The sequence below is a fragment of the Ochotona princeps genome, chromosome 15, assembly GCF_030435755.1.
Source record: "Ochotona princeps isolate mOchPri1 chromosome 15, mOchPri1.hap1, whole genome shotgun sequence".
Lineage (NCBI taxonomy): Eukaryota > Metazoa > Chordata > Mammalia > Lagomorpha > Ochotonidae > Ochotona > Ochotona princeps.
The window spans coordinates 443,513-458,534 of record NC_080846.1 but is presented as its reverse complement, the minus strand read 5'-3'; the positions used below and the strand labels follow the sequence as shown (position 1 = coordinate 458,534).

Below are 15,022 nucleotides of genomic sequence, written 5' to 3'. Positions count from 1 at the left end.
GTGGTGGGTCTAAAACCAGCTCTTAGGAATGCAAGGACAGACTGGGCGCTTCATCCTGGGGACTAGTCCTGCCAGCCCGTTGTCCAGAGCAGGGGCCACGTGAGCTGCCGGGCCAGTGTCGGCTGACCTTCATCCACCTGAGGAGCCCGTGCCTGTGTGTGGCCCAGGGGGAGCGTCCTGTAGGCTCAGTGATTGCCTCAGCCACCAGAGTGACAAGTCCCGTGATCCCTGGTGTCTGCCTGGCGTTTTAGGGCCTCCATTGTATCCCCCGCCTCTCAGCTGTGCTTGGAGCAGCCATGCATCTGGGTGGAGAAGACGGTGCTGTGTCCTGCTTCAAGATGGAGGTGCAGCCTTAAGGAGCAGACAGCCAGGAGCAGGGCACACGCTAGAGGGTTTCCTTCTGTGGCTCAGAGGTGTGCAGAGGTGTGTGTCAACGTTGCTGTCGCCAGAATCTGGAAACGAGTACTTGTGCAAGAAAGGAGGAAAAGGGATTCTAAAGACAACAAGTCAGCTGGCTGTGTGCAGGGACAGGGCCCTGCCGGGGCCAGGTGAGGCCTGCCTGCAGCCCCTGCCACGCCAGCCACTGTGTTCCTGTAATACTGTGTGCGTGGCTCCAACCTGAAGGCGAGGGAAGAAGCCCACACCCTGCCTCGGTGCACAAGGTGTGAGTCCTGCCCACGTCACTGAGTACGGGGCTGCCATGCTCTGAGAGGCACTGTGCTGCAGAGGAGACAACCAAGTCTGTGAGTGTGTCAGGGACCCCACAGAGTAAGGTGGCTGGGCAGGACAGAGAGTGCCGGCTGGGCAGGTCCGGGTATGGCAGAAACAGGGTCATGAGCGGGATTAGTGGGCCCTGTTGCCACCTGTGCCTTCCCTACCTGCCCTTGTGAGGTCATGTAACCTGGCTAGCAGGATGTAGGTGCTTAGGTGCTTGCAGCCTGGAGGAGGGGTATACGTCAGGCGCTCTGCCCTCAGCAGAGCCCAGCTGGCTGCTCTGACCCGGCTGTCTGAGGAATCCTGGGTTGGTCATTGCCTCAGGGCCCCTGGGTGAAGAGAGCCTAGCCCCACACGGGCTACTTCCCAGTCCATTCCAGACCAAGCCTAGCCCCATAGTGTCTGCTCCCCTGAAAGCCCAGGCCAGTCCAGCCCCACCCTGCCCTGCCCAGCCCCACCCCACCCAGCCCAGCCCTGCCCTGCCCAGCCCCACCCAGTCCTGCCTAGCCCAGCCCAGCCCAGCCCCACCCAGCCCTGCCCAGCCCCACCCAGTCCTACCCTGCTCTGCCCAGCCCCACTCAGCCAAGTCCAGCTCCACCCTGCCCTGCCAAGTCCAGCCCCACCCAGCCCTGCCCAGCCCCACCCAGTCCTACCCTGCCCTGCCCAGCCCCACTCAGCCAAGTCCAGCTCCACCCTGCCCTGCCAAGTCCAGCCCCACCCAGCCCAATCCAGCCCCGCCCCGCCCAGCAGTGCTTGTGCTGGTGGGCAGGGGGAAGACTGGGAGGATGCTCCTGCCACCCTTAGCTTCTGTCCTCACTAGAGGCCGCTGGCAGCCAGCACTGCTACCTGGGCCAGCTGAGCACTCCTGTGCCACGGGTGCTGAATTAAGTCATGCTTGAGGGATTGGCTGGCTGACTTCATTGTATTAGTGGATTTGCAAAGTGATACTCTAAACTTTCTCAAAAATCTTTCTGAAAAAGTGAATTTAATCTTGATATCTCGGCCTGGTATTCTTGGTGTCTGTGAACATATTTTTATGTCTCAGTATTTGTAACACAGAGGTCTGGTACAATTCATGAGGAAAGTCTGCATGGATTCTTGTCACCAGGATGAACTTGGCTGTGACCAGGGTTGCCACGAGCATTCTGAAGCGCCCTGGGGTGGGGGTCAGGGAGTACGGCACCCCCACCAGTCCCAGAAGCCTCTGTGTCTGTAACATTTACTTGTTTGTTTACTGAAAGAGACAGAGACCTTCTGTTTGCTGGTGCTGGTTCGCACCTCAGATGGCCTGGGCCAGGCCAGAGCCAGGGTCCCGGAGCTTCCTCGGGGCCAGACAGGAGCTGGGTTGGAAGTGGAGCAGCTGCGACGTGAACCAGTGCTCATACTGGAGGCTCATGTCGCAGGCGACAGCCTGACCGGCTGAGCCCCACTGCCAGCCCTTCATGTGTGGGATGAGTACAGATGGCTCCACATGCCTTCACTATAACTATAGGTGCTCAGAGCTGCGGTGTTGGAGTTAGCAGCTGGGACATGAGCCAGTGGGGCCATCGCATCAGGCTCTGAATGCTTGGTTTTAGGTTTTATTTAGGACACTGTCACCTTGGGGTCTTTCTCCCCTTGCCGACTGCCCTGATAGAGATGCGCGGGTGTGTGGCTCCCTCTCCCTGCCTTGGCATTCCTGGCTTGCTTAAAACAGGTTCAGTGTCGGTTGTATGCCTGCTTTGTTACCTTGTTCCAGAGGTATTTATTACAAAATGGCGAACGCAGGCTTCTCTGGAGGGGAGGGTGGCCCTCTCTGCTTGATCCTTAGGGGACAGTGGCTTCTTGGGGCTGTGGTGAGGGGTTTGGCAGGCACGCCTCCCCCACGTGGGTCCCGTGGGGGTGATGCAGTGTGCATCTGGCCTTTCAGGTTTCCAGCCCTGTAAGGGAGACTGGGTGGAGGCCGAGTACTGGATCCGGCCAGGCACCTGGAGCAGTGAGGCCCTGTCCGTGAAGCCGCTGAGGTACAAGCGTGTGGACAAGGTAGCGTGTGGACGTGTGTCCAGGTCTGCCGGCAGGGGCCAACACTGGCATGTATAGGGAACCCTAGACTTGGGAACAGCTGAGTCTCAGCCACAGGGAGCTTATCTCCTCACTAAAGATGCTGCATTCCCTTAAGGGAGTCGGCCAGACCCTGGCTACTCCTAACTGTTCACATGAATGTCAAGTTAGATGGTCCATGTGGCAGTGCTGAGGTGTTCTCAGAACGAGAATTGTAGGGGTGGCTTGGGACTTGAGCCTCCTGCTGAGGGCTGAGGGGTGGACAGGGTGGGTGACTACGCAGAGCCAAAGCCCAGTCAGCTCTTGGCTCCTTCATGACCCCGGCTGCCTGGACCTCTCTGTGGTGTCCGCTCTTTGACATGAGCTCCCACCGGCCCAGAGGTCGACCATGACCATGTGTGAGCAGCCTGGGCTGGGCTGACCTGGGGGCCCTGCGCGTGCACTGCTGGTGACGCTGACCTCTGCTCGTAGGCCTGCATCTCCAGCCTCTGCGGCAGGAACGGGGTCATAGAGGACAGCATCTTCTTCACCCTGGACTCCCTGAAGCTGCCAGAGGGCTACGTGCCGCGCAGACATGACATCGTCAGCGCCGTGGTGGTGGAGAGCAGCCAGTCCTGCTACGTCTGGAGAGCTCTGTGTCTCATGCCCGTGCACAGGTGCAGACGGGAGGGGCTCTGGGGGGTGACACATAGGGAAGGGTCAGAGGTCAGGCATTTAGGGGTCAGTGACGGGCGACACTGAGGACAGTGGGCAGCTGGCAGCGTGGCCAGAGTGCTGTGTTGTGAGGCTTGCAGAGCTGGCTCGCGCTCCAGATGTGGCTCTGATGTTGTGCACACCAGCCTGGGGCTGCGGCAGGTGTGCCCAAGGCCCAAGTCAGGCCCAGGGAGCTATCCTCCAGAGGGGTTTTTTGTTTTTTGTTTTTTTTAACCTTTTTTTTTTTTTAAAAGATTTGTTTATTTTTACTTGAAAGAATTCCAGAGAAAGGAGAGAGCTTCCATCCGCTGGTTTACCCCCACATGGCCGCTGCAATCAGAGCTGAGCCAGTCTGAAACTGGGAGCCATGGCTCCTTTGATGTCTCCCACACGGTGCAGGTCGAGGGATTTGAGCCACTCCACTGCCTTCCCAGGCCACAAGCAGGGAGCTGGATGGGAAGTAGAGCCACCGGGACACTAACTGGCACCCATATGGGTTGCCAGCATCGCTCTGAAGGTTTTTTTTTTGCCGCCTTTGTAGTTGAGGTATGGCAGAGGCCAAGGGTCCCTTGGATCCTGGCTGAGGCTGGTGACCGTGCTCGCCCATTGTGATCATAGCTCACAGACAGGCACTTAGAAGGAAGAGAGGTGCTGTGTCCCGGGCCGAGGTGAAACAGGCGGGAGGAGAGGTACTGTGTCCTGGGCCGAGGCGATGCAGGCGGGAGGAGAGGTGCTGTGTCCCGGGCCGAGGTGATACAGGCGGAGGAGAGGTGCTGTGTCCTGGGCCGAGGCGATGCAGGCGGGAGGAGAGGTGCTGTGTCCCGGGCCGAGGCGATGCAGGCGGGAGGAGAGGTGCTGTTTCCTGGGCCGAGGCGATGCAGGCGGGAGGAGAGGTGCTGTGTCCTGGGCCGAGGCGATGCAGGCAGAGGAGGCTGCCCTTCACGTTCGTGACTAGGCCGTGGGTGAACATGGGTGAACATGGGCCCTGACCCCCTCTGTGCTTGGACTTAGAACTCACGTGTGGCTGCTTCCTGGAGTGTCAGATCACAGCGTGAGGAACTGCAGAGCGTCCTTGCTCCCCACAACGACCAGCAGTCCTGGCTCCCACTGCAGAGAGCATGGCCTCCAGGAGGGCCGAGTGGGGAGAAAGGAAGGGAGATTGTCCCTGTGTGGCCATGGGTGTCACGGTGTGGCCAGGGGCTCATCCTCTAGACTCTGTCTGTTCATACTGGACTGTGGGCCAGGGAAACGTGCCCCCAGCTGCCGCTGGAAGGAGCATGTGGACTGGAGTGAGGCGGGGTAAGAAGTCTGATCACTCAGACGTAGTCGCCACTGAGCTGTTCTCAAACACTGCCTGCGGTCCGGAGTATCAGAACATGTTCTGAGAACCAGCTCATCAGGCGGCTCTGCCAGATGGCCATCAGAGCAAGCTCCTACGGGCCTGCGTGGTGCAGCCACTGCTCACCACAGCTGTGGCGGCCAGCTGTGCCTGCCCAGCACACCTCTGCATTGAGCCCTGCAGGCCTGTGTGGCGCTGTCTGAGCACGGGAAAGTTCAGAAAGGCTCCTGTAGAAAACTCCTCACCTCCATCATTTTCTGAGCTGCTGTCATGTGTGGTGTGAATTGAAACAGGGTTCTGCAGCTCAGCTGTGACTCCATGTCAAGTAGGGGCGCCCGCCGAATGAGGCCTGTTGGTGCCCTTTGTGCTGTAGGCTGGGAGAGGAGTCGGGGACCCTCAGCCCTTCCCTCGCCAGCCTGTTGGAGAGTGGTATGGTCCCTAGGCACCTGGGTCTGAGGGTCCCTCCGGTGGGTCAGCAGGCCATGCTGCCAGAGGTCTCACCACTCCTTTCTCTGGCACTTTCCCCAGAAACCCCGCCACCCCTGGAGTGCCCCCTGAGGAGTCCTATGCACCCCTACTGTTGAAGAACAAAGGCGGGCTTGAAGTCACAAGGATGACCAATTTTGGAACACTGAAGGAAGGAGCCAGTAAAAGCCTGGTGATCTGGATCGAGTGAGTGAGAGCCTGGAGCTGTGGTGCGAGAATTTCAGGGCAACTCAGCCCGGTTATGTTCTTCCTCCATTACAAAGTCTTCCCAAACTTTGTTTGCTCCCCAGTATCCTCTTCAACTCCTGAAGGTATCCATTGCCATTGCTGTGTGACTGCCCGTCTTTGTGACCGTAGCTGTTTTGTTTCCAGGAATAAAGGAGACACCGCTCAGAGCTTCGTCAGCTGCAAGCTGGCGGGCTGGGACAAGGCTGGACAGTTCAGGCTGCAGGACCGGGCACACCCGGCCGCCTCTCTGGTTTCTGTTTCTGAGAAGAATTGTCTAGGTGAAAATACTGATTCCTTAAAAAGTTGCAGCAAAAAGAAAACCCCTCAGACACTGAAGAGCAGCTTAGTGAAGAATGAAGTCTCTCCAGGTAGAGGGTCTGTGTGGTGCAGGGTGACCTGGGTGCAGCCTGTCCTCGCCCATAGGCTGCCCCAGGGGCTTTGTGACTGTGTGTCTGTGTCCAGCTGGGGAGGCACAGCTTGCCCTGTGGTCTGTTGTGACCTGATGTCCTTTCAGATGACTGTAAAGAGGACAGACAGAAAGCCAGTGCTGTCTCAGAGCAGACAGCAGAAGTGGAACCTGGGGGTCCCATCCCCCCTGGAGGGAAGACCTGCATTGTGGTTGGATGCGATGCAAAGTACGTGACGGGGTCTGATGAGAGCGGCCTCTGGGGACCTTGGCCCGTTTTTCTCTTTAGGTTTGTGTAGCACTTGGCAGTTTGACTGCTTTGGTATGAGAGTAAGGCAAGGCCTGGATCTCAGAAGTGGTTGCTGTCGTGCCAACCCCTGCCCCCTCCTCAGCAGACGGCCTGACCCTCTCTGCAGACAGAATGCAGGGTTGTGATGCCCTGTCCAGCAGGTGCCAGCCTCTGCTGTGGAGCCCGTCCCACTGCCCACTGACTGGCTGGTTCCCCCTGCCCTCTCCTACCTCCCCACCCCCCACCGCGGGCTGTTGACAAGTGTGTGGTCACCTGCTGGCGAGGCTGCTTGAGCCCTGGGTTGTTCATCTCTCCTCAGTCATCAAAACTCATGGAATTCTAAGTCTTTCTAAACACCTGGGCTCGAGCGGATCACACCTCTATGCCTGTCCAAGTGCAAGTGTGGATGGCCATCGGGTGGGCAGTTTGCAGGCACCGCCCTCTTAGCGTCCTTTACAGAGCAGCAGGCAGCACGCAGTGGTACGGATGGGAGCTGCTGGAGTCAGGCAGGAGACAAGCAGAAAGCAATGCATGTGTGTGCTGTGACCTCAGGGATCTGAGGGTTTCCCCATCTTAGATGTGAGAATTATAGAAAGAATTTAAGCACAGTCTGGGGACAGACGGTGTTCCGTCACTTACTTTCCTCTGAAAAGACGAGAGGGAAGCAGAGAGCTGCTGTCGGGCAGCTGCACACCCGGCCTCGGGGGCAGGGCGTCCTGCTGCATCTGTGATTGGAATTAATCTGATTTTTTTTTTTTTCAAGAAATCCTGGCCGCTGCAAGGAGCTCCTTCTGCTGTGTTTCTCAAATTTCCTCATTGGGCGATACCTCGAAGTCACTGTCGTGAGCGCAGAGGAGCTGCTCATCGCCGTCCGCGAGCCCTTCTCTTGGAAGAAGCCTAAAAGCTGCCAGGTGGTGGTGCCCACGAAGACCACCGTGGTTGTGACCACACAGAAGAGGTGTGTGGTGGGGCAAGTGTGTGTCCTTGGCTTGTTGGGGACAGTTCTCACCCTTATGGGGGAGCTGGGCCTCTTTCCATGGCTGTTGGGGGAAAGAGGTGTATTTCCTTGGAAATTGTAGGTCAGGTTGCATTCCTGGGACTCTCAAAGCAGTGTGAATTCCAAGGGGGTACCTGTGGTGTCCAGGTCCCACTGGGCGCTGGAGGTCTCAGGACAGCTCAGGGCACCTGCTGGCCTCCCCAGCCGAGCTGTCTCCAGCAGCGCGAGCCTGTTGAAGAGGCAGAATTGCTGGATCTCACAAAGCCTGCCTGGGGATGCAGCTGGGAGGAGTTCCCCGTGAGGTACTGATGCTGGAATAGGAGCCCTTAGGGCCACATGTCCTGGTGTCCTGCGGTTGGAAGTTGGCCTGTGTGCGGGTGTATTGCGGACCGTCGTCTCCCCCGTGTGGGTGGGTTGGAATACAGGACCTGCTCCGGAATACACAGGTGGGGAGTCCCATCTCCTGCAGGCTCAGTGTGTCGAGTTCCAGCAGCATCCCCAGTCAGTGATTTCCCTGTGGGAGCATCTGGCAGCAACCCCCAGAGGCTTCTGGGGGGTCAGGAGGGTGGCCTGGTGCTGAGGGGCTGGGCCTGCCCTTTGCATGCTGCTAGGCATCGCTGCCCTCCCCTCAGTGCCCCGCCTGCCAGGCCCTCCGCTTGCCGCGCTGGGGCAGTGCTTGCTCCTGGCCCACACGGCACATGTTGACTGAGAAGGCTTCCCACCTGTGTTCCCTGCACAGGGATGGTGACAGTTTGTGCTGAGACAGCCTGTGGAGCCCACGCAGAAGCCGAGCTGTTTGAAGGAGGAGGAGCCTGGGGAGCACCACTGGCCTCTGGACTCAGGAGTCCAGGGCGCCCTGGTGCCTCAGCCCTTCCGCCCGAGGGAGTGTTTGCGCTGTTGCAAGGCTCCTCAGCTTCCAGGGGCCCTGCCACTTCCCCTCGCCCGCTTCTAATCATTTCTGTGTCTGACCTGCATGTCAGCAGGGCTGTCCTCACCCTTCGTAGAGAGGTGCAGGAGCTGCAGGTAACACTGGACACGCGAGAGGAAGGGCAGCCCGAAACACATTGAGACTTCACCAGGTGGAGCCAGTGCCCCAGCTGGATATGGGCTGCCACAAGTCGGACAGGCGGTAGTGTGTGAGAGTGTGGGGTGAAGGCGTGTGCTCTGCAGCCCAGGAGAGGAAGTCTGTGTCGGAGAGTCTGATGGTGAGGAATTGCTCTTAGCTTGTGGTGGTTTTGTTTTGTTTAAGGAACTCAAGACGACAGCTTCCAAGTTTTCTCCCACAGTACCCGATCCCAGACAGACTGAGGAAGTGTGTGGAGCACAAGACCGACGTCCTGACCTTCCAGCCGATGCTCGCCGAGGTGGGCAGGGCTGCTGACTGGGGAGGCCTCCCGGAGGCATGCCCTCGCCCACTGTGGGGACTCAGGACAGGGGAGGGGTCTGCTACTGGCCTGCAGCCTCTGCCCAGGCACTCTGCACTGATGCTCTGAACAGAGGCCCCGGCCTCGCAGCGGCTCCCCACCTGGGACACAGCCCACCTCCAGGGCCAGGGGTTGGAGCCCTCCAAGGTAGTACCAGGCCGGGAGGCGGCTGCATGCACATGAGGCCTGCTGTCCCCTGCCCTCTGTGGGCTCAGTGATGACTCGAGAGAGGATGGGGGCAGAGGGGACAGAGGGCACCCTGTGGGGAGGGAAGCCTCCGTGCCGCGGGGCCTCTGCTGACCCCTACTGGCTGAGTCCTCATGTGCTCGCTGACCCGTTTGATGGTCCAGTGCAGTGCACTGTGTCTGCTGCTTGCTGGGGTGTTGTCAGGTGTCAGTGAGGCTCCAGACTGGTGCTGCGGGAGGACTCTGTGTTCCCATGTGACATTCGCTCAGTGTGAGAGGCCGTGATGCTGACCTGTGCCCTCCAGGTTGTCAGTTCTGCCCGGCTCCGTGCTCATGCAGCCCCTGCACTTGGCTGGGCTACGTTACTGTGTCTTTCCATCCCGAGGCTTTGGGCAGTCCTCGACTACTTTCCCAGGCTATCAGCAGGGAGCTGAATGAGAAGTGGAGCAGCCAGGATACAAACCGCTTCCCACATGGGATTCTAATCCTCTGCCCATAGGTTAGAATGGGCAGAGGATTAGCTTGCTGTGCCACTGCACTGGCCCACCATGGGACTTTTAAACTGTCCTTTTTCAAAGCTACTTGAACTGTCCAAGGTTTCTTGAACTTTCCTATGAATTATAGTATAAGTCTCTCTATCTCTACAAAGCCTTCGCAGGAGTTTGCGTGGGGAGTGCATCCCATGTGTTGGCCCTGTGATGAGCCGGTGCGAGGCCTGCTGTGCTGTGGGCTCTGATGACTGAGCAGAGCTCTCGGACTTAGAAAAGACTTGTTTTATGTATTTGAAAGGCAGAGCTACAGAGAAAAGGGTGAGAGACAGCTCCTCTGTCTGCTGTGCTCCCCAGCATCCACAGCAGTCAGCCTTAGGGTAGGCCAAAGCCAGGCGCCAGGAGCTTCATCCGAGTCTCCCATGTAAGTGCGGGGGTCCAGGCACCTGGCCCATCCTGCGCTGCTTTCCCATGCACACTAACCAGGGAGCTGGTTTGGGGTGGAACAGCCAGGGCTCACACCAGTGCCCTTGTGGGATGCCAGCATTGCAAGTGGCAGCTTTGCACGCGAAGATGTGACACCATTTCCCAACTCTTTCACTTCTTGACTAAGTACATTATTATTGTTGTTGTTGTTATTTTAAAGAGGACTCTTTATTGGAAAGGCATATTTATAGAGAGAAGGAATACAAAGATCTTCTGTCCGCTGGTTCACTCCCCAAATGGCTGGAATGGCTGAAGCTGATCCGATCCAAAGCCAGGAGCCAGGAGCTTCTGCCAGATCTCCCACGCAGGTGCAGGGCCCCAAGGCTTTGGACCATCCTCTGCTGCCTCCCCAGGCCACAAGCAGGGAGCTGAATGGGAGGCAACCAGGATACGAACCAGAGTCTGTGGGGTCCCAACGCATGCAGGAAAGGATTTAACCACTAGGCTGTCACACCAGGCCCACTTCATGGCTTTTGATGTGCTGTACATGGAATCACTTCCGTGTTCTCCTTTTCAGGTAGTCCATTGTTGGTGTTTGAAATACAGCTCATTTTTGCATCCTGTTGCTTTGCAGAATTCACATATTCTATCCAGTTGTGTTTGTGGAACCCTTAGGATTTTTACCTAATAAACTCATGTTCTATCTCCATAAAAAGGATCAGTTTGGCTTCCTCGCTTCCGATTTGAGTGTCCGTTTACCCTGGCTGGGATCCAGACCCTCGGTCGGGTCGGCAGCTGGGTGAGAGGACGATCCCTGGGCTGGACCTTGCTGCAATGTCTTTGGTATTGTGAGGCCATTTTCTTCTGTTGGTAGCTTGTCAAGTTTTGTGGTTTTTTTCTTAATCATGAAACAGTGTTGAATTGTACAAAGAATGTTTACCAAGTTAAACCATATCCTAGACCATGAACAAAAAAGATTAAAACATGTACAGTCCATAATGTGACTACTGTACAGATGTGTTAGAAATGAGTGACACCACCACTTCTGGAAAACTGCTACTGCTACAGAAAATGCCTCCCAGAGGACCAGCGTTAGCACAGACGGTTCAGGCCAGCCTTGGCACAGCGGGTCAAGGCCAGCCTTGGCACAGAGGGTCAGGACCAGCATTGGCACAGAGGATCAGGGCCAGCGTTGGCACAGAGGGTCAGGGCCAGCCTTGGCACAGAGGGTTAAGCTGCTACCTGTGTTGTTAGTGTCCATGTCGGAGTTCCAGTTGGAGTCCCAGCTGCCCACTCATGCAGTCCCCTACTTACACACCTGGGAAAGCAGCAGATAGCACAGCTTCTTGGCCGCCTGCACTCATGGGGACCCAGGTAAAGCTCACATGTGCACGACACCATCAGAGATGAAATTAAAAAGCAAATATGTAAGAATTAATGTTTTTATGCATCTAATTTGAATGTAAATAATTAGGCACATAAGCATATAGAGGAAGTTTTTATAGCTGTAAAAAAAATGAAAACCTAAGGGCCAGCATTGTGCACCCAGCAGGAAGACCTCTGCCGACAACACTGGCATCCCGTGTGGGCGCTGGTTCAAGTCCCGGCTGCTCCACTTGTGATCCAGCTCCCTGCTAATGGTCTGGAAAAGCCGAAGAGGATGGCCTGGGGCCTGGGGCCTGCAGGCTTGTGCAGACCTGGGGGGACTCTTGGCTCCGGCCTGGCCAGGCTGTTGATGGGGCGGTCTTATTCTTGCTGCACCTCCTGCACTCACTCTGTCGCTGTGCTACTTTAAATAGGAAAATCTTTAAAGATAGAAACATGAATAAATGAAGGGCCTCCCAGAGAGGCCCAGTTGCACAGGCCTTTCCCTTCCTGGTTCTGAGGAGATGTGCAGCTCGAAAGCTGGTGTGGCCACAGTGGACACAGGATTCATTCACAGTGGCCCATCCCAAGGCCAGAGGCCTGATGTGTGGTGAGCATGGCTGTGGAGGCCACGGCCTCTTGTCGGTCAGCCGTTCCTGCTATGCCCGCCGCCCCGTTTCCCAGACGTGAACGCGGTGATCTGCAGTTTGCTAAGGAGAGTGCTCTGTTGTGGCTTTTCAGCTTTTGAACATGTCGAACTACAGGGAGAAGTTCTCCACTCTGCTGTGGCTTGAGGAGATCCATGCAGAACTAGAGCTGAAGGAGTACAACATGAGTGGGGTCACCTTGAAGAGGAACGGGCAGCTGCTGGTGCTGGAGGTCCCGGGCTTGGCGGAGAGCAGACCTTCGCTGTATGCAGGTGTGACCGTCACTTGCATGTCCCCGGGAAGGGGCAGGACATTGCTCTGGGCTGTCTCAGTGGGTCCCTTGAGCTCTTGGGAGTGTGTCCAGCAGGTCCCCTTTGTTGTGGGCAGTTGGTCGTGCGGCGCGCTCTCTGCCTCACTGGCTTGCAGTCAGACGCTGCAGGGCAGCAGCATGAGTTGTCTGACATGTGGTAATGTGTCTTCCAACCAGGTGATAAGCTGATTTTAAAGACTCAGGAGTACAACGGACACGTCATTGAGTACATTGGCTATGTGATTGAGGTGAGGACTCTCCCAGAACTCATGGCAGACCAAGCGACCAAAAGGTAGACTTCGTGCTTCGGCTCCTAGGTGATGCGCTCCAGTGGCCTTTGGGCCTGTGAAATATGAGGAAAAGGTGAACTTTGAGTAATCTCTGCTGTGTAAAGGCAACTTGAGAGCTAGAGAAATGCTGTCATTTTCAAGTGTGTAGAGTATTACTTTTTACAGAAGCATAAGCTAGCTGTGTGGACGTTCTGAGATCAGACGAGATTGGGCGCGTTCAGGGTGGTATGGCCGTGGACTGTGTGGACATTCTGAAGGAGCTGGCACAGTGGAGGCCTCAGGAGGGAAATGGGCTCTGTGACCCAAGCTCTGCTGGCACTCGAAGGCCCGTCCCGGAGTCGGGGAAGGGGAGTGCGTGGCCTGTGTGTCAGCGGGTGTGAAAGGGATGGGATGTGGTCCACCTGCACCCCTTGCCAGAATGCCAGTTCAAGTCCTGACTACTCTGCTGCCAGCCCAGCTTCCGGCTGAGGCACCTGGCAAGCTGCAGTAGATGGTCCAAGTGGCTCCCTGCCACTCACTCACGAGCCCCGAGGATGGCTCTAGGTGCCGACTTGGGCCTAGTCTGGTTCTGTTGCCTTAGGAAGGTGGGCTGGCAGAGAGAACCTCTCTTCCTCCCCTCTCTTTCTTCCTCCCCTCTGAGCTGGCAGGTAGAACCTGTGCTTGTGTGTGTGTGTGCCGCTGCTGCCCTCTGTCTTCTTCTGCCCTTGAAATAAATACATCTTTAAATAAGAGAGCCACACTGTGTCCACACTGAAGTCCTTAATTCAGTCCCCATTCCAGGTCCTGACCATAGCTGTGGCTCCGGCAGCCCCTGGGAGACTTGGAATGAGTCCCCAGTTCCCAGCTCTAGCCTGGCCCCACCCAGGCCGTTGCAGGTGTTGAGACTTGGGGAGGGAGTCACAACAGTTACGGGTGTGCGTGCGTCTGTCCCAGTGGGGTAGGGCGAAGGAAACGAGAGAACCTGAGAGCCGCCCTGCCTCGGGAAGGTGTATGCAGCAGCTGGCCTTGGCATGCTGCTGCCTGTCCCTGGAGGGCACCGCCGTGGCCGTGCCGCCCGTGGCCGCCGCAGCATGTGCGCGTGGAGATGCTCCCTTGGTCTGGCTTGGTGCTGAGGAGGAGGTGGACGCTGACACAGATCCTGTCACAGGAGACCTTGTTCATGTACCTGGAAAAAGAGGGGCCACGAAGAGTGTGGGGCACCCCAGAAGGCAGGCTGGCACTGCAGGTGAAGCAGGCACTTGTGCCCTGGCATCCTGTCTCAGAGGACATTCGGCTTCTGATGCTGTTCCTTGCCAGGGTTCCCGGGAAGCAGTGGCTAATGGCTCCAGTGCCTGAGTCCCTGCCTGCTCGTGGGATTCCCAGCTGCAGTTCCTGGCTTCTGGCTCTCTGCTCTCTCCCCTGCTGTTGTGGCCTTTCAGGCTGGAGGAGGCATACAGATAAGAATCGTGGAAGTAGAAAGCAGAGCTGGTGAGGCCCAGCTTAGACCTCTGCAGCCACTGCCTCACAAGGGCTCTGCCTTCCAGGTGGTGACCTAAGGCCCAGCCTCCTACGGGGCCCCCACCTCTCACTGCACCCCCTTCCACCAAGGCCTAACACTAGGGCCATTGCAGACGCCCATCTTCCAAACTGTGGTAGTGGGCCTGGACATCCCTGAAGGCCGGCCCTGCGGAGGGACCTCCCCCCAGGGGGATTATGCTGGAAGCAGCAGGGGTGACGGCACACAGAGTCTGCTCTCTGGAAGTGGTTCATGGCCCAGCAGATGAACTGTGTGTGTTGACTGGGGCTGCTGGCCTGGGGGAGGTGCTGTTAGCAGTGCTCCTGGGAACCTGCGGCAAGTACGGAGGGGGTGGATTCTGGTGGCGTAACTCAAGCCCCGGGGCCGTGAGGTGCTGACCAAGAGTCCATGGTACCTGCCTGGCTGTGCTCTGTTCTGAGCCCCAGCATGGAGGGCAGGCACTCGGTGCTCCTGCTTCTGCCATGAGAGGCCGAGATGCACGGGGGCCTCTGTCCCCAGACTCCAAGGCAGCTTCAAATCTCAGCCACTAAAACACAAGACATTGTTGTGCCTGAGTGTTCTCCCTTGTCGTGTGAGGTCATGGCACTGATTCCCAGGCTGCAGCGTCCACAGGGCCCAAAGGTGCGGCTAGCCTGTGTGTAGACAGAGTCCAGGACCCAAAGGTGCGGCTAGCCTGTGTGTGGACAGAGTCCAGGACCCAAAGCTACGGCTAGCCTGTGCATGGACAGAGTCCAGGACCCAAAGGTGCGGCTAACCTGTGTGTGGACAGAGTCCAGGACCCAAAGCTACGGCTAGCCTGTGTGTGGACAGAGTCCAGGGCCCAAAGGTGCCGCTAGCCTCTGTGTGGACAGAGTCCAGGACCCAAAAGTGCGGCTAGCCTGTGTGTGGACAGAGTCCAGGACCCAAAGCTACGGCTAGCCTGTGTGTGGACAGAGTCCAGGACAATGGGTGCCACTAGCCTGCGCGTGGGTGGATTCCAGAGAAGTGTTGGAGTTGAGGAAGGAAACAGTCCATTTTAGACAGAAACTTCTAACTAGGGAAGCAAAGAAGATGCAAGTCCCATCCCTGTGGCACCCACCCGCGTGTCCTTTCAGACACCTGGGTCCAGGTCGGCCTTGGCTGTGGAGAGCACAGGGAGGGAACCTGTGAGTGGAATTGAGCCCCATCGGTGTGGCAACA

At 57.4% G+C, this 15,022-nt stretch overlaps 1 protein-coding gene across 4 annotated transcripts in view; it reads left to right on the top strand.

The window, feature by feature from the left end:
• Positions 1-15,022, top strand: part of MOV10L1 (Mov10 like RISC complex RNA helicase 1) — a 60,183-nt gene that overhangs the window by 11,323 nt on the left and 33,838 nt on the right. For all 4 annotated transcript variants that reach the window (XM_058673812.1, XM_058673811.1, XM_058673810.1 and 1 more), the window contains exons 4-12: positions 2,624-2,736; positions 3,226-3,410; positions 5,315-5,458; positions 5,645-5,868; positions 6,015-6,135; positions 6,959-7,153; positions 8,442-8,556; positions 11,822-11,999; positions 12,215-12,285. In XM_058673812.1, the coding sequence (XP_058529795.1) occupies positions 2,624-2,736; positions 3,226-3,410; positions 5,315-5,458; positions 5,645-5,868; positions 6,015-6,135; positions 6,959-7,153; positions 8,442-8,556; positions 11,822-11,999; positions 12,215-12,285 (1,346 nt within the window). The remainder of the gene's footprint in view (positions 1-2,623; positions 2,737-3,225; positions 3,411-5,314; positions 5,459-5,644; positions 5,869-6,014; positions 6,136-6,958; positions 7,154-8,441; positions 8,557-11,821; positions 12,000-12,214; positions 12,286-15,022) is intronic.